Genomic DNA, 18,013 nt, shown 5'->3' with positions numbered 1-18,013 from the left:
GAGGTGGAACCTGTGGCGGGAGTAGTAGGGATAAGTGGTGCTTTTTGTCACTCAAACATTCAGCTACCCAATCTCCATGTGCAATTGATACAGATACACACACACATGCACCTCACACCTATCAACCATTTCTTACGCCTTTATTCTCCATTGATGAGAATAGCCAACCTCATTGCTATAGGCTAGAAAGTCCAACTTTGAAATGTTCTATTCTTCATCTGAGCCTCATTATAAATCAGTCGTTCTCTACTAAATAATTGGGATTTTTTTCTTAAATTAATTTTTAATTTGGGATAGTTTTAGATTTAAAGAAAATTTGTGAAAGTAGTAGAGAGGATCCCCATTTATCCCAAACCCAGTTTCCCCTATTAGTAACACCTTAATTAGTGTAATACATTTGTCACAATTAATGAGCCAATATCCATACGTTGTTATTAACTAAAGTCCATACTTCAATCAGATTTTCTTAGTTATTACCTAATGTCTTTTTTCTGTTTTAGGATCCCATCCTGGATACCACATAGAGTTGAGCCATGTCTCCTTAGGTTCCTCTTGGCTGTAACAGTTTGTCAGATTTTCCTTGGTTTTGATGACCTCGACAGTTTTGAGGATTACTGGTCAGGTATTTTGTAGAGTGCCTATCAATCTTGATTTCTCTGATGTTTTTCTTATGATTAGACAAGGATTATGGGATTGGGGAGGAAAACATAAGTGCCTTTGTCTTTCCATCATATTGAAGTTGCTTACTATATCAACATGACTTCTCAACGTTGATGTGATCTTGATTATCCGGCCAAAGTAGTGTTTGTCGGATTTCTCCACTGTAAAGTTACTCCTTGTCCCCCTTTCTATACTATACCTTTTGGAAGGAAGTTAACGCTATGTAGCCTACAATGAATGAATGGGGACTTACTCCCCCTCCTTCCTTGAGGAAAGAGTATCTACATAAATTATTTGGAACTCTTTTGCATGGGAGATTTTCCTATTGTCTCCCAGTTATTTATTTTGTTAATCATTTGTATCAGTAAGGACTCATGGAAATGTATAGTATACTTTGGGTTATAATTCAATATTACTTTATTTATTTTGTTGCTCAAATTGTTCTAGCTTTGGCCATTGGGAACTCCTATATCCTTTTTATATATCCTTATTAGTGTGTGTTTGGTTTGTTTTTTTAGTACTTCTTTACTTTTTTGGCACTTCAAGATGCCCAGGCTTATCTTGTATATTTTAAATACCTATTTTCACAAATGATGTGCCTATTTGAATTAATTACTGTTTCATTTTATAGCTTAGGACCTAGAAGAGATGGTTCACTTGTGAAGGATTAAAATGGATATTAATAAAATTTTTCCAAAGTATCTGCTCTCCTCATTCTAATTCTTACCTTTGTAAGAACCATAAACTAGGGCCAGAAATCTCAGAATCTCTTTCTGCTTCCTTTTATGCTCAACCACCTTCTTTCTTGTCAATTTGACTGTTTTTAAATGTTTGCCTTCCTGTTCATCCCATCGCCAGTGCTCAGTTCAGACCTCTGGGCCTCACAAGACTGCAGCAAAGCCTTTTCTCTGCATGGCTTCCTCGGCCCACACACTTTGCTGACACAGCCACCCCTTTCCCTTCTGCAAGTTATCATTAAGACATCTGTTAGCTCTTTACTTAGGATGGCCCCCGCTGAGATTGGCATCCAGGGCCTTCCACGAGTATGGTCCCATTCAGCTGCATCTCCCCGGACCTCTCACCCCGGCACTCTGCCCTGGCTCCCTGACATACTGGGCCCTCGTCTGGGATTCACCGTCTGAAGGGCTCTAACCTCTATCCTCAGCCTGTGGGACCCAGCACAAGGGCCACTTATTCATCTCTAGGTGCTCTCACTGGACTCCACTTTACCCCTATTGTAGCCCATGTCATTCTCCACTTGGTCTACAGTTGTAGATCTGTCTCTCCCACTAAATTGGAAGCCCTTTATGGGCAGGGGCCTGTCTGTCTTATTAGCCTTTATTCCCCTCGGGATTCCACAGTCAGAGGCAGTTTAATATCCACTGAATTGATGGATGTGCTCGTACCCTGTATATTCATATGCCTTGTCTTGCTCTCAAACACCAGAGGGCACTGTTAGCATGTTGTGGAAGATTATAACCCTTTAGACCTAGAAGGTTGAGAGTGGTTAGTGAAAAGCTTGCTTCTATTTTTGGATGCACAGGATTTACTGCTCTTCACTTGTTTGAATCACATCCCTTTGAGTTTATTCATGAATTGTGCTCCTGTTGTGTTTAGAGATTAGTATGAGAGTTACTAACTTCCATCACAGGTCATATCCTCAGACAGGATTGCCTTCATGATCTCTCCAGATCCACAGTAGCTCTTCTAACCCAGCTGTCCTCCTTTCATCCCCTAGATGGGGACTACCAGTCCCAAGGTAATGGGGTGATATGGATCTGTTTCTCTTCTTCCCAGCCTCCTCACCAGACATGCACTGGCACTGCAGCCTGTGGGTAGTGGTTTAAAAGCTCTAATGACTTTTGGGCAGGGTGGGAAATTGTTAAGTGACCCCAGGGCCACTGCATCAGCTCGCTGTGTATTCCCAGGCTGGCTGAGGTGAGTTGTGGCATCATGGGGGGGCCCCAGTTCTGAGAAGGCTCCATCATGACTAAGCCAAAGTGCCCCATTCCAGAGAAGTTGGCTATTTGCAAAGGTCTCATACCTTGTACATTTTGCTCCCAAAAGCAACATGGAAATTGGAGGCCATAAAAACAAAGAGTTGGTGTTTTTCAGAAAATAAAACAAAACAAAAAAAAATTGTCTTCCCTTCTCCCTTGCAAACCCCTTCAGCCCTGGGGTCCCTGAGTAATGGGATAGCAAGAGGCCCAGATGGAAGGAGTGAGGCTCAGGAACCCCTCACCCCGCCCCTTATCTGTGTGTAAACTTGTTCCTTGAGGAATCCTGCCTTACATGTACTCCTGATAAACAGGAAGGCATCGCGCCATTACTGTCCATCCCTCTCAGAGCATGAGACCTGTCTGGACCATCAAAGCTATCCCCAGCCCCCAGGAGTATTCTAGAGGGGACTCCAGCCTCACCACAAACAATTCCCCATTGTGTCCCTCCCACCCGCCTTGGAAATCAGGGATTTGTAAACAGTCCCTTGCATTTAGGTAGATCCTTGCCCTGGCTTTGTGCTGGTGTGTTATTTTTTCTTCCTTGAACAATGACCTTTCCAGTAGGGCCAGCCGTTCACACCATTGTCTGAGACCCTTGGACTACAGGAAACAGCACCAGATTCTTATCAGCTGGGGGGGGGGGGGTGCGCAGGCAGAGTGAACAGATGAGGTCATGCCCAAAGCAAGCTGCTGGTCTGCCATATCATTCTACTATACCTTTTTCTGTGAGAGCAGAACCCCCTCTTGTCATCCTAACAGGCCAGTCTGGGCTTTGAGTGTCCTTAGTATGGTCCTCTCCATTGGATGGCAGAGACCTGGACTCTGCTTCACTTTGGAATCCTCACCGGCTCACAACTGTCCCCTTGCTCTGGTCTTCTCTCTGCCTGATGGGATGCTCTTCACAGTGAAACATAACCCACTGTGTAGGTTAGAGTGCATTCTAGTCATTCTCCCCACCCCCTACCCCCCCGCAAGCCCCTTTTCCCTGGGAAAAGAAGTCAAGATTGATTGATCACCTGAGTTCCCTCATCAGCAGAGTCCCTCAGTATAAGCTACTGACTGACTGCTGATGGCCCGGTGTGAGGATGAGGGCAGGCATCCCCAGAGGCCTCCTCCCTGGAGACGGCAGTGTTTCCCATCCTAGTGGAAAATGATTTTTTTTAGAGGCTGCATTGAAGGACAATTTCCTTAATGAAAATTCAGTGTGGAAAAGTGAAAGGCTTCATTAGGACACAGTCTCTAAGGGAGAGGGCCCCGCACTGGTACCCATGGCAAAGGCCACAGGGGCTGGGAAAAGGGAAGTGGGCACAGGGCCACAGCAGCCATTGCCTCATCTCCTGCACACCAGGGGTGTGGGTGAGTCTGGACTAGGAGCCAGGGGGGCCAACAATCCCTGAGCTCCTTATCAGGTATTGTATCCAAACCTAGCCCCACCCATTCATTCTCCCTTTACGCCAGGGCCAAGCCTGTAGTCTCAGAAAACCCTTGGGATTTGATCTTGGTTGAACTTTCTCCTTGCAGGAGCCCCTGCAGACTGGGACTTGGGTGAGGCTGGTGTGGATCCTTAACTCAGATGGAAATTGGATTTCTGAGCATTCATTTCCTAGTTCTAAGGAGATGTGGCTGGCTAAAGAAGCCCCAATTTGTTGGGCTAGCAGAAGCATCCAAGCAAGTTTTGGGGGGCCCATCCATCTCTATTGACATCTGGGGCCTCTAGGATCTGGAGAGGACAGCCTGGCAGGAGGCAGGCCAGGCTCCTGATTGGGAGGTTCTAGGAATGTCTAGGACCTGGGCTGGCTTTAGCTGAGTGAAGGGAAGCACAGAAGCCATTTGAGAAATAGAAAAGGGCTGTTTTCCTCATTCTGCCTCCTCCATGCCTGCTACCCTCCACCCCTTAGAAACTAGTATGTGAACTGCAAGACAGTCACAGGCTTAGAGTGGATCCCAGCCCTCCACAGAGGGCCACGCCAGACATGGAGAAGCAGGGAGCGAGTGGGGAGGAGGTTGGGTGTGGAAGGCAGAGTCCAGGCAGACTTGCCACCTCAGTTCTGTTTTGGTGCTGGCCATAAGAAGCCAAGATGTGGCTATTTCACCTGGGAAGTCAGGGCCTTCATAGTTTACAGGCTTAGAAGGCAGAGATTCATAAATTAATCTCACATATTAAGAGGAAAAAAATCAAATCAGAAGTTTCCCAAAATATTCTCTTCAAAACACCAGAAACATGAGATGCTAACTGCTCTATGGGAAAAAGGGGGTAGAGGACAATGTTTTTGGAGAATTGTTATACATAGTAGGCATGGAAATTAATGAGAAATCATGGGCTTCTCAGGGGTTTCAAAGCAGGGCAAGTAAGCAGGCAGTGCACAGCTCTATGGGGCTAAGGAGGCAGAAATCCCCAGTTTTATTTGACCATTTTTATGGGATAACTTTTCCACAGGACATCATTTTGAGAAACACTTGACTAATTCCCCTTTCCATTTCTAAATGTGTTTGGGAAATCATAAAACAGAGACCCACAGACCAGGGGAAGTGTGAGACTTAGAGGAAAAAGCTGGCAGAGGAAGATAGAATGAAATCCCTCAGGCAGGAAACAGGACTTAAGATGCGAGGAGGGAGGAGGACGAGGGCCAGAGAGAAGTCCAGACCCAAGGGCTCTTCAGGGCATGGGTGACAGTGTCGGTGGGAGCAGAGGTGCTGCGTGCCCAGGGACAGCAGTGTGTGAGGGGATAAGGGATCACATTCACACACCCCTTCCATCTAGCATTGTACCAAGTGGTACACTGATGGTGCTCACGAGTCGATGGTGATGATGGCTTTGGTTGGGGCACGAGAGTTTCAGGTTCTCTCAGGCCTGGGTATTTGTGCAGAGACTAGATGACAAAACCAGGAGCCCCAGACTGCAAGATGGGATTGATAACTGAGGTTTTCTATTAACTCCCCTCTATTCCATGGATTGAGGGCCCCATCCGAGCAAGAAGCTAGCTCCCTGGTGAGGTGGGGCAATGTCCGTCACCTGTTCTCACCAGTGGAGTCTGCTCTTTGGGCAGCAACATGTCACAAGGGAGTGAGAGCTTCCACAGCGCACCCAGGAGGCCAGACTGTGGGGGCCTCCCCTCCTCCCAGAAACTCCAGCCCCCAGGCAAGAGCACAGTGGCCTTAATAAACGTTGGTATGTGGTTTGGGATGGAGACGGGCATCGGGCCAAGTGTTGTTGTCACAAATGTCAAGTGTCGTGAAAAAAAAACAGGGCTGCCTACGTGCCCGGCTGCCCTCTGCCAGCATTTGTTGTTTTTTTATGGCTCAGGATCCTCCTGCAGTTCCAAGAAGGTCAGTCTCAGAAGCCCAAAGGGCAGGCTTTTCCTATTTTAAGAAGCAATCTCAGCTTATAGACAACACCCTCTGACTCCTTCCTTCCCTTGATGCCTGCCCTCCCTTCTAGAAAACACCACTTAGGGTGGTCGTCTCCCTTACGGAATGGATGGGGAAGGCTCCTCACTTCCAGCTCACACAGATGGTATCAGTCAGTTTAGTGCAGAAATACACAGATACAGTAATGACATAATTATGTGATGTAAATAGTAACTCCATTCCTCTCCGTGTAGGTTCTGTGTGGCAGACCACTGTACTGTCCTCACCAGAGCTCAGGGGTGGTCAGGACAAAATAACAATAGTAATTAGAGGAAGTGTGTTCTGAAGACAGAGAAATCACAAAGCCCATCTCGACATCTGAATACAAAAATAGAATTCACACATAGAGGCATTTCCAGGGTTAATAACATAGTACCATGGGGGTGGGAGCTGGTAGAAGCTGTCCATAATTTTCCAAGGGCAGGTATTTGTGTAGGATTTTGAGCTCCTTATTCCTCCGTTTCTCCAGAGTAGCTTCCCTAGAGGACCTTACCCGGAGGCAGCCACGCCTGGGTCCAGCCTACGGGCCACTGAGGGCCTGTTTGTGTCTTCCTGGCTCCCCTGGGCTGATGGGCAGAGCTAACTGACACCCTTCTTGGGGCTCTAAGTTCTCTCCTTCCCCTCTATGTCCCCCTCCCCTCTTTCCTCCAGCTCCCCTCCTGCAGTCCTCTCCTCTGCTTTTACCGCCCAGCATTGAACCCCAGGCCAAGGCTTCCCAGAACGCTGTCCGGTTCCTCTCAGTGCTCTGGCTCCCTGACTGCAGTCAAAGGGGGGAGGAGGGCTTTCAGGTCCCAGATGGAGCGGGTGGGGGCGGAACAGATAGCATCCAAGGCAGACTCAGTCTGGGTTTGAGTTCAATGGGACAGGAAGCCCTGTCTTGCTTTGTATCTACTTTTTTCTCCTTTATTCATCTCGGTTTTTTAAAGGAGGGAATCTTGAACCTGATGTTCCTGTCTCCCTCCTGCCAGTTTTGTGCATCACTGCCCTGCTCATATGCAAGCTGGGAACGGTTTTTCGTTTAGTCCTCCTCTGCTGTGTTCCTTGCTCAAGAAAGACATTGCTGCCACTGGCAGAACACCTGCCTACATGGGCAGACAGAATGCATCCTGGCCACCCGAGCCTCAGCCCCAAGAACTTGCAGGACCTAGAGTCCTTAGCAGCTTTCCCCCATATTTTTCCCCTTAAAAGAAAAGAGCCTTCATAAACGAACCATCCAAGACCAACCCTTATTTAGCAGAAACCAAAGATTCCAGGGTGGGAAACATCTGGCCTCCCCGTGGCTCCTGACCTAATTGATGCCATCTTGAATCCTTGAGCATGCTTGCTCCTGGGTCCCATAGCCCATCCTAGGGTCCCACCCTCTCCCATCTCAGAAGCCTCTCAATCCTCTGTGCCTGGGCGCAGACCTACCCCTGGACCTGCCCACCAGCTGCGGCACACTCTCAGAGCTGCCACACTGCCGCCCTCCCAGGCTGTGGGTGTGCTGGCATCGCCCTCGCAAAGACAGCCCTCTCCTCCCCAGCTAGTCCACACAGTTGGGGAAGACATTCTCCTAGCACCCATCCTCACCCTGCTCGTCAGCATGGAGACCCTGATGGGATGGGCGTCCCAGGAAACCTGGCCTGAAGCTCAGGAGCCTGGGGAAGGGAAGTCAGGCTGAGAAGCCCCTTTGGTGTAAGAAGTGGGGCCTGAGGCCCAGCCCACCCCAGGTTGCAGGGAGTCTAGCAGCCTATGCTTCTGTGATTCTGTGATGGAGAACAGGCGGTGGACAGTGGCAAGGGATCACCAAGATATCAGGGCACAAAGTGTGTGTGTGTGTGTGTGTGTGTGTGTGTGTGTGTGATGGGGGTCTGCTTCCTCAGCATCTCCTCTTTTCCTCCCCAGCTCAGTCAGTGTAGATCTAACCATTGCCAGCTTCGAGGCAATGTCCACCCTCCTCTGGCTGCCTAAGGGCACCCTGCCAGTACCTCCTCAGAGGCTCCCTCACGCCTACTCTAAGGGTTACTCAGAATGGCCTTTGTTCTGCAGCTGGGAAAGAACCACCCAGCCCTCTTGCCTATGGGCACAACCGGAAATGCACTCTGGGGACCACCTCTGAGAACAAATAGCAGGCCCACTGGGGTTGCCAGTGGCCAGAGGTTGCTGGCTCCGTCTGGGACTCAGAGCAGAAAGGTGCAGGGAACAAACACAGGGTCCCTCCATTAGGCACCCAGCCTTTCCTGAAACAGCCTGGTAGGGGTCTGGGGGGCAGAGACTCCCATCTCTAAGAGGTGATCAAGCCTTCTGACCCCCTCGGCCCTTGCTGGGTGGGTGGGAGACACTGGGGGCTGATTCTGGGCCACTCGGCCCATCCCAACCACCCCCACCTCCGCCTTCTATGTGGCCTCCACCTCCCGGGGTGTCCGATTCCGCTCGGCCTGCACCCGGCTCTTCACCTTCTTGCCCAGCTCCAGCCCTGCCCAGCTCTTGCCCTTGGCCTGCTTGCCCCGGCTCCGGGAGGAGCACCACATGCGCTCACAGTACTCATCCACCCGGGGCAGGTTGGCGAAGCCGATGAGCTGCAGGAGGTCCTTGTACCAGGCCTTGCGGGGGGTGGAGGCCAGGCCTCGCGGGGCCGGGGGCCCCTCTGGCCTCTGCCCCCTGTGGAACAGGCTGTTGAGCTGCGCAGCCGCGATCACCTCCAGAGCCAGGCGGGCCACAGTCTGGGAGAAGCCGTGCTCCAGGGTAGTGCAGCTGTAGGTGCCCTCATCCAGGCGGCTGAGCCTGCGGATCAGCAGCCCCTGCTCCGTCTGCACGACTCGCTCGTCCGTCTTCACCTGCTGGGCATCAGGAGGGTGTGAGGGGCCATGGAGCAGGGCACGCACCATCGGCTTCTCTGCGCCCCGCTTTTCCAGGTGTGCCAGTTCAGGGCCCAGGATGTGGGCACGCCCCTGTCCCTTCTCCCCTTCCCAGGGAGGGACGAGCAGCTCAGCAGGCTCAGACTCCTGGGGACTAAGCTAATGGCAGGCAGGGCTTCCCCTTCCCATAACCCAGGCCATGGCCTGGGAAGGGGCTTTTCTGAAATCTGACTGGTTTCTCCCTAGTCAAAGCTCTGGGGCACCTGTCTGGGGCGTGGGGGTGGGCACTGGCACATTCCCAGTGAACAGAGAGGTTAAGAGGGTATATATGGGCTTTTTCTCAGCGGGTATGTAACCCCAGGTCTAGAATCCCCCTCACTCTACCTGGCTTCCCCCACAGCGCAGGGCCCACAGCCCCAGCCGGCGTGGGCCAAGCGCCCTCACAGTGTGGGAGGCGGGAGTGCCGTTCTGACCCAGCAGGTCTCTGGCCAGCTGCTGTCTGGGCTTTAGTCTGTGCGCCTGGGTGTTGAAGCCGGCCTGCTTGGGCAGTTAGTGCTGTGTAATTTCATCCCGCTGCTCCACTGGTCTGGCCTTGGGGGAGTCTCTCAGTGCCTAGCCCAACAGCTGGCCAAGGCTGGCCTCCCTCAGCCCCCCAGCTGTGACCAACCTGCTCCCTCCCTCCCTGCCTGTGGGGGCTCTTGGGACTGTTCCTCACCCTGCCCTACCCACGCCCATCCTCAGGCCCCAGACTGAAGCCATCTCTGGGGCTGACAGAACTTTCCAGATGAGGGTGGAGAGCCTGGACAGACTGTTGGACTCCAGGGAGGAAGTGTGGGGCCAGGCAGTGTGGTTGGCGGCGGGGAGGTAAGGGCCAGTGGCCAGGGGCACAAACCTGGGGCAGAGGAGGACCAAGAGCCCTGGGGAAAAGACCCCCTTCAAAGATGAGCCATATGGGTAAGCCTGGGACTTCCTGAGCAGCCCAGACCCCCCTCCCTCTCTCCCATCTCTGCTACCCACCCAGCCCTCAGAGCTCAGCTCAGTGCCTTGGGAGCTGGTGGGCTCCCTGCCGCGGGAGGAGCTCCAGGCACATCTGGCTGGGCGTTCCCAGATGGCAGGAGACAGCACCCCATTCCAGGCACCCAGGGGCCTACAGCACCGTTTTCTTCCATTGAGCGTGGCATGTTCCTCTCAGAACCCCTTCCTAGGACTCAGGGCTTGGGGTTCAGGGAGAGATGGGACCGAAGGACACAAGCTAACTGGGGGCAGGGTCCTCACTCACCTGGTCGGGCCCCTGGTCCCCCGGCCTCTGCAGGAACCAGCGCACAGCCGCCTGGGGAGACTTGGGCAGGCACTCCAGGAAGGTGCTGTTGTGCTCCGTGCCGAAGACCGTGGTGGTGGCCACCGGTCCGGCAGCCTTCTCTGGAGGGAGGAGGCGGCTCGTCTCAGGGGCTGTCCGCGAGCCCCCGCCAGCGCTCCCGGGACCTCAGGATCCATCAGTCCCCAGGCCAGTCACTGTCCAAAGACCCCCACCCCCGTACAGTGACAGAGCCTCTCAGGTGGGGAAACTGAGGGCTGTTACAACAGGACAAGTCTGAGGCCCCACCTCCCCAGGGTTGAGCCCAGGCCACGGGGTAATTAGCCGCCACTCACCTCCCTGGCTCTGGCCCAGGCACTGCAGGGCAGGGTTGCCATGCCGGATGTCCTGCCGGCGGAAGCGGCGCTTGCTGGTGCCAGGCCGGTAGCGGGTGCAGGAAGCACCGTCCCAGGCGCAGTACGGGTCCCGGGCCAGGCAGCACTCCGCGCAGGCACTGCCGTAGGTTTCGCACTGGTGCAGCTTCAGCCGGGCCACGCCCAGCCGTGAGCCCACGTACAGCATTTGCTGGGGAGGGACCCAAGCGGAGCCCACGGTGAGCCCCGGCTTCCCAGAAGCTGCTCGGCTCCCAGCCCCCTCGGGTTTCCTGAGGTCCCCGCCATTTCCAAGCAGAGCCACGGGTGCATTCCCAGGAACGAAATGCTTATCACGATGTGCCCCAGACCCTGCGCTAGGACATGTAGGGGGTGGGCAGACCTGGGCCTCCACCTCGTCCTCTGCCCCAATGGCCTTTATCCTGACTTGCCTCTCGCCATAGAGGTGCACTCTGCGTTAAGCAATCCCAGGACCAACGTCGGGACCTCCCCAAAGATAAACCGGACAGATAAACGGGGGAAGATGGCAGGTGCCACTTGTGAAAGCGCACGGCCGTCCTCCTCTAAGAAGTGGCTCCCCTTCCTTGCTTGATTTCAAATCTGGATTTTGTTTTCCCCTGAGGAGCCAGCGTGTGTGGATCTCCCCTTATCCGAACAGCCTCCCTTACTCGGGGCCTCCCACCGCCCTGGCCTGGGAATGGCAGCTCTGCGGGCTGGGCGGGGCGGAAGGCGCAGCTGCTCTCACCCTTTTCACGGAGATCTCCATCTCAGTGATGGCTGTCGGCACCTGAGGAAGCAGCAGGGTCTCAGGGGCAGGTGTTGGAGAGCCCTCCATGCACCCCGCTCTCAGCCTCCCTCAGCCCTGGGTGGGAGCCCCCTCTCCCAGCCCGTGTCAGTTATGCCCTGGCTACGAAGGCCAGACGGTCTTTCCCAGAGGTCAGGTTACAGGAAAGGTCCCCTCACCCTGGCTGGCCTCCAAGTAGGAGTAGAAGGCTTGGCTCAAAGCACACATCTCCAGTGTCCCCTCCCAGGCCCTGCTCCCAGCCGTGAAGCAGCTGTCCCAAATCGCCATCCCATTCTGGGAGGCGCGGTAGGCCCCCTGTCTGATTCTGCAGAGGGGCCGACAGAGCCTCATGGGCACTTGGGGTCTCAGCCACCCCCTCACAGTGACTTGTGCCTACCAGGGCTCTGTCCAGGGGTGCTCACCTTGGCCGTCCCTCTCTGGGCCCCCCAACTTTCAGCTCACACACTGCTTCTCCAGACCCCTCGGCCATTGAGAAGCATCAGCAAGGCCTCTGCAGTGGGGGTGCCATCCCTTTCACCCCCACTGGCTGCAAGCTCAGTCAGGACAGCCCATCTCCCTCCTGTGCTTTGCTCCTGCTTCCCTGTCGCCAGGGCTGGACCAGGGACCCTCCCATCCGCCCCTCCCATCTGCCCCTCCCCGCTCACCTTAAACACCTGTAGCTCCTCCAGAACCACCTCCTCAGGCTCAGCTGAGTCCCCAGCCTGGAGGGCCATGACCTTGAGCACCGAGCCTGAGTCTGAGATGGGGGAGAAGGGGTCAGGAGGAGAGGAAGGAGCAGCCCGAGCACCCGCACACCTCCCCAGTCCGGCCGCCTCACCCAGCCCACCCACCAGTTCCCAGGAAGATGACATCGTAGGTCCCGTCCTCCGCCTCCACGCGGTCCACCGCGATCTGGCGCAGCTGCTGGGCCAGGTGGGTTTTGACGAGGACGGGGCGGCCCCTCCGAGGCCGCACGGGCCGGAACATGAGTGGGTGGGCCCGGGCAAACTGCAGCACCTCGTCCGGGTAGTCCTTGGTGCTGCCAAAGGGTCGCCCAGGCTGCGCCGTCATCTTGCTGGGGCACTGTGGCAGCAACAGAGGGGGCACCTGGGATCCTGACATCACACATTCCCACCCAGCCTGTCCCATGCCCCACTGTCTGGGCATGCCGACCTCGGAGGACTGCTCCCGCCTGTGAGAGGCTCCGTAAGGCGGTCAGGGCTCCCTGCCACCCCTCGCCTGACCACCCCCCCTCAGGAGCCTGGCTCCCGGCCGCGATGGAGCTGCGTGCAGACACAATGCCGTCCCAACGTAGAGCCCCCTGGCATCTCTGCCCTGCCCTCTCCCTGGCCTGGCCAGGTACTCACCATGCCAGGGCGGGGGAAGGGCACCTTGCCCCCATAAGGCCCCCACTGGTGCTGGGGACCATCTTGGTGGGCAAAGGGCCCCTTGAAGACCTCCCAGATGTCCTCCATGTGGTACAGGCAGACGGCAAAGCCCTGGAACACAGCGCTGCCGAGGGCAGGCAGGGACAGTCAGGCCAGGGCGGCCGGCGGCGGGGAAGGGCGGCCTGGCTCTGTGGGCAGGGCGGAGGGCCACAGGGCCTGCCTGCAGTCAGCAGAAGCCGAAAAACGAGCACCCCCGGGCAGAGGTAAAGAGAGGGAAGCAGAAGATGCAGCCAGTCACCCAGTCAGGGACGGAGACGGGAGCGGCGGCAAAGCTGGGAGATGAAGGTAGAAGGGAGACAGAGGAGCCGGGACGAGCCCAGGCCGGGGCGGGGAGGGGAGGCGGGTGCCCACCTGACCGTGCTGAAGAGTGCGTACACCTCCAGGCTCTTCCCCGCCTTGGGCCACAGCAAGAACACATCCTCTGGGAGACAGAAGCCCACGGCCATTGGCCCCCACTGGCTGGCTCTGGGCCCTCCCCACCCCCCACCCAGGCCTCCCCTGGCCCTGCCCTTACCCAGCTGGTCAAAGTGGGTCTCGGCGCCGCCGGGCCCGGGCACCGAGCAGACCAGCCTGGCCTTGAGGAAGGTGCTCCACTTGTTCACCAGCACCCGCTGGCCGCCGGCGTCGTTCTGCGGGTCAGAGGCCGGGGTCAGCCTCGGCCCAGAGGCCGGCCCTCCCCCCTCGTCCACCCTCCCCCTCGGGGCGGGGGCAGGGGCGGGGGCTTCACCCCCGCGCCTCAGTTTCCCTTCTCTGAGGGTGGGGAAGAGGCAGTGCAGGTGGACGTCCCGCCCTCACCACGCAGACGCGGCCCACGCGGCTGACGGTGACGTGGCCCGGGCCGCCCTCGGGCGAAGGCACGGTCTCGGAGAAGAAGAAGTACACCTTGTCGTCGTTCCGGTCGGAGTTGTCCGCGATCCGGGCCGCCATCACAAACCGGGGATCTGGGTGGGTGGGTGGGATGGGTGGGGGGTGACAGGTGAGGCTGGCGGGGAGCCTCGTGGGGAAGACGGGTGGCTGAGCCCAGTGGGGAGGGGCAGGGACTGGCCCCCCGGAGGCCAGAGTCTCAGGAGGCACAGGGGGGCGGGCTGCCCCTCCTGCCTCCGTCCCAGCGCCAGCTCTCCTGCCCCCTCCCTGCCCATGCTGGCGCCCACCCCGGCCAGCCTCGCCCTCCGCAGGCCCCGGGCTCACCGTGCAGGAGGTTCTGGTCAGAGTCCGAACGCAAGGCCGGCCGGGCGCCCCCACTCCGGAAGATCATGGCCTCGCGCCCCAGGAAGTCGGCAGTGAGGCCCGTGTACAGCTCCCCACCTGGGGGGCGGGGCGGGGGGGGGCAGAGTCAGGGCGGGAGGGCCCAGCCGCCATCCCTTCCCAAGGACCGCAGCCCGCTCCCACCCTCCCTGTGCCCACCCAGACCTGAGCGTCACCCACCTACGAAGGTGCTGGCGAAGGGACGGCTGGGCTCGTGCGGGCACCGCCCCCGCCCGCTCCCCACGCTGTGGGCCTCCAGGTGGAGCACGTGCTGGGGGGAGGGGGGCAGGGGTCACCTGGGAAAGGAGTGCCAGCCCCCCAGCCCCCCACGGGCAGCGGCCATCACTCATCGCGTGCGGCAGCAGAGTGGGGGGGCGGGGCGGGGCGGGGCGAAGCCACCCTCAGGGCAGGGCCTTGCCAGTGGGGTCAGCTCTGGCACAAAGGCGCCTTTCAGGCCTCTGAACCTCTGCCCTCACCCGGGCTCACGGGCGGGTTCGGGCGCCTGGAGGAATGTCCCTGCTTCCCAGGCCCCCGAGGGCCCAGGCTCACCTCCCCGCGGTGCCCCACCGCGATGAGGGCGCAGGACGGGTGGAAGGCCCCGGTGCCGCACGCCAGCAGGTGGGTCCTGTTGTGGGGCTGCAGCACCCGCACGAAGTTGGCACACTCCGCCTGGCGGGAGAGGGGGAGGAGCTGAGGGGCTGCTCCCGTCTCCTCAGGTCCAAGCCGGGGCCCTGCCTGGCGGGTCAGCCCTGGGGGCCTATGGTGACATTCTGTTTGCTTTTGAATCCTCCCCCGAGGATATTTTCCCATGGATGTTTAGAGAGAGTGGGAGAGAGAGAGGGAAAGACAGAGAGAAACATGGATGTGAGAGAGACACATCGATCGGTTGCCTCCTACATGCACGCTGGCCAGGGCCCGGGCCAGGGAGGAGCCTGCAACCGAGATACATGCCCTTGTTCAGAATCGAACCCTTTTTCAGGCCGATGCTCTATCCTAGGGGTGTCGAACTCAATCAGAGAAGGGGCCAAAATCTAAAATCCAGCCTAAATCGCAGGCCGAATGGTTTACTGAACAGTCATAAACTGTCATTGTGATGGAAACGCAGCGGAGTGCAGTGATGACAGCGCGGTGTGGGCCACATTGCAAGGCCTGGCGGGACGGATTTGGCCCGCGGGCCTTGTGTTTGACACATGTGCTCTATACACTGAGCCAAACCGGCTACGGCTACGATGACATTCTTCCTGGACCTTCAAGAGCCCTCCGTGTCTGTTTCAGTGACCCGGCCCCGGCAGCTGAGGAGGGGCCACAGGCCCCTGGGTGTGGGTCAGGGTTGAGAGCAGTCACTCCCGAGGGCACTCACCACAGGGTCTCGTCCCTTTCGAACACACTCCTCCCTCTGTCCTGGCTGCGGCGGCCACAGCACCTGGAACACAGCCTGGCTGACCCCCGAACGCACCAAAGCCTCAGTTTCCCCATCCAGCCCCCCATCCAGAGTTGCCCAGCTCTCAGACAGATCCTCTCCCCGGTCAGCCCAGCTCACCTCCCGGGGGTCTGCCCATGGCTGGTCCAGCTGCAGGGAGTAGATGGCATCGCGGCCCCCCAGGAAGAGGCGGTCTCGGTACTCATCCAGGTACATGGCCCGGAGGTCCAGGGAGCCCCGAGGACCCAGGAAGATGGCGGAGCGGTTGGCAGACAGGAGTTCTGCAGGGGAGCAAGGGAGGGGTGAGGGCGTGGAGGCGGAGGGTCCCAGCTGTGCATTCGCCCCACACACACTCACATCTGGAAAATGTTTCCAAACACAGGGCTGCCAGGAGGGCTTCTGGGAAATGGCTCCCGGGGGTGGGTGGGGTAGGGGGCTCTGAAGCCCCACCCAGCCCAGCCCAGCCCAGCCCACCCAGTACCAACTCCTACCCCTCCATGCCTTAGCCCCTGATCTTTCAGTTAACATCTCCTTCCCTGTGGCCCATCTGGGTTCTGTGCAGTCCCCGCTGTGTAGACATTTACAGCAAGCTGGAGGAAGGGTGGTGAGTGTGAGCCGTGCACAGGCGGACAGGCAGGGGGCAGTGTTCCCAGCAGAGGGGACTCCTGGAAAAGGCCAGGGGTGGCCAGGCTGCAGGCTCTGGTCCGGGATATGGCTAAAGAGGATTTTCTCCCCCATTAACCCTGCCCACCCAGCCCTCGGTGTGGGGAGGCTGTTTGGGGATGCCGGTCCTAGGAGTCAAGGACCCTTGGCCTTGGAGGTGGAGGAGAGGGGTGGGCGAGGGGCAGACAAGATGAATGGGAAAGGGCCTTGGCCAGCCTTGGGAAGGCCAATTGCCCTATGCCTGCCCGTCCTTGGCCCAGCTCTCACCCCACCCCCAAGTTCAGCCTCTTCCAGGAAGCCCTCCATGGCTGACAGTACTTTGGAGGGGATTTGCCTTCTTTAACTTTTCGGATAGCCTGACTTCCTTCCACAACCACAGCTCCAAGGGCAGGACCAAGCTCTCCCTCCAGACCCGATATTCAGACTCTCCAGAGTAGAGCCGCATCTTCCCCCTCATCCTCTCCAGAGCCTGAGTCTCCCCCCTCGTTTTACTTTGGGGGTTTCCCCCTTAGACTGACTGAGATTCCCAGAGAAAGGCGACCACCCCGCTCTCCAGCTTCCCTAAGAAGAATCGGTGGAGAGCTGTGTCTCAGGAGCCTTTGCTGTGAACCATCTACAGATTCCGAGGGGCCTGTGCCAGCCGCAGCACCACGCCCCAGGTTAGGTCTGTGGCCGAACCTCCTGGGCTGGGATGGAGAGGGAGGAGGAAGGCCAGCACTGGGGAGTGGACTGCAAGAGGCAGGTGGGTGAGGGGGAGGCTGTAGGGACAAGGGGAGGGCCCCCATTGGAGGAGGAGAGGGACAGGATCCTGCTCTCTCACTGTCTGCTCTGAGCAAGGAGCCCCCACCCAGTACAAGACAGACCCTCCAGACCTGCCCTGTCTGCCCCTCCCCGTCTCTGTCTGCCCATCTCCACTGAGGTCTCTCAGGGTCTCCATTCATCTCTCTCGTGTTCTCAAAGGTCCCCTCGGCTTCTCCCCTGAGTGTGTCTGTCCCTGCCGCCTCCATGGACCTCAGCCATGCCTCCGGAGCTGTCCCTCCCCCCTGCCTGCCTCTTCCCAGTGCCTGCCCCTGGCGGCAGCCAGAAGGACCCCAAAGTCCTTCCCGCTGGCTGTGCAGGGGATGACTGCATCCCTCCGGCTGGCAGGACAGACTGCCCGGCCGGCTGGGGCGCCCACAGCTGGGGGCGCCGCAGGGTCCCGGTTCCCACGACCATGCACGTGGACAGGATGTGCAGTCCGTACCTCGGTAGGAGAGCCGCAGGCGGGGCATGCTGGCGCTGGGGCTGGGGCTGCCCCTGAGGAACAGGAGACTCCCCAGGAGGCAGCAGACAGCCCAGGCCGAGGAGGCCATGCTGGGGACCGGGGCACCTCGCTGCTGTGGAGCCACCCTCTGGTCCCACTGCTGGTTGTAGTCTGCTCTCTTGCCGCCAGCCTGCCACTTATAAGGCACTGGCTCCGCCCTGTCCAGGGCCAGGAAGCTGGAGAAGGAGGAGGAGGGGGAGGAAAAGGAGGAGGAGGAGGAGGAGAGGGAGAAGTAGGAGGAAGAGGGAGGGAGGAGGAGGGAGGAAGGGGTGAGTGCCTGCCATGCACCTGCTGTGGCGCCCTCCACCCTGATTGGCCCTGAAGCCTCTGCCAGATGGTCAGTTCCCCGTTCCCCATCGGGGAGACTCACCCAAGTCCACACAGAAACGCCCACAAACCCACGTCTCCAGGCTCTACCACGAGGTCACGAGCTGGAAAAGAGGGCAGGAGTCAGATGGGAGGGAGGTCGGTGGTCTGGTGAGGTCTGGTCCCTTCCCCACAAACGGACTCCAGGCCCCGTTCATGTTAATCAGCTTAACAATAACCCACAACCTTCGGA

The 18,013-nt window shown here is 57.6% G+C and overlaps 1 protein-coding gene across 2 annotated transcripts; it reads right to left on the bottom strand.

Annotated features, from left to right (window-relative positions):
• Window positions 1–6,225: 6,225 nt before the first annotated feature.
• SEMA3G (semaphorin 3G) lies at window positions 6,226–17,579 on the bottom strand. Of its 2 annotated transcripts, none has more exons than XM_036430947.2 (16): window positions 17,395–17,579; window positions 15,609–15,769; window positions 15,429–15,491; window positions 14,618–14,737; window positions 14,249–14,339; window positions 14,012–14,128; window positions 13,619–13,764; window positions 13,338–13,452; window positions 13,175–13,244; window positions 12,743–12,887; window positions 12,227–12,458; window positions 12,041–12,132; window positions 11,337–11,378; window positions 10,556–10,784; window positions 10,185–10,324; window positions 6,226–8,887 (listed from the first exon to the last, which is right to left on the bottom strand). In XM_036430947.2, exons 1-16 carry the CDS (start codon window positions 17,501–17,503, stop codon window positions 8,444–8,446), a joined length of 2,316 nt encoding a protein of 771 aa, XP_036286840.1. In that variant the 5' UTR covers window positions 17,504–17,579; the 3' UTR covers window positions 6,226–8,443. The 2 variants fall into 2 exon arrangements, with proteins under 2 accessions (XP_036286840.1, XP_036286841.1); XM_036430948.2 differs by having other exon boundaries at window positions 6,226–8,884.
• Between the last annotated feature and the right edge of the window lie 434 nt (window positions 17,580–18,013).

This window comes from Pipistrellus kuhlii, unplaced genomic scaffold (genome assembly GCF_014108245.1).
Source record: "Pipistrellus kuhlii isolate mPipKuh1 unplaced genomic scaffold, mPipKuh1.p scaffold_m20_p_11, whole genome shotgun sequence".
NCBI classification, from domain to species: Eukaryota; Metazoa; Chordata; class Mammalia; order Chiroptera; family Vespertilionidae; genus Pipistrellus; species Pipistrellus kuhlii.
The sequence above is the reverse complement of the archived record's forward strand: the minus strand, read 5'-3'. Positions and strand labels throughout refer to the sequence as shown.

Bases quoted from the DNA above. Each gene is read 5' to 3' on its own strand.
- SEMA3G (XM_036430947.2), bottom strand. From the start codon at position 17,503: ATGGCCTCCTCGGCCTGGGCTGTCTGCTGCCTCCTGGGGAGTCTCCTG. The intron at 15,492-15,608 runs GTGAGCTGGGCT...GCTGTGTTCCAG, and splicing joins CATGGGCAGACCCCCGGGAG to GTGCTGTGGCCGCCGCAGCC. The intron at 13,453-13,618 runs GTGAGGGCGGGA...TCTGACCCGCAG, and splicing joins GCGTGGGCCGCGTCTGCGTG to AACGACGCCGGCGGCCAGCG.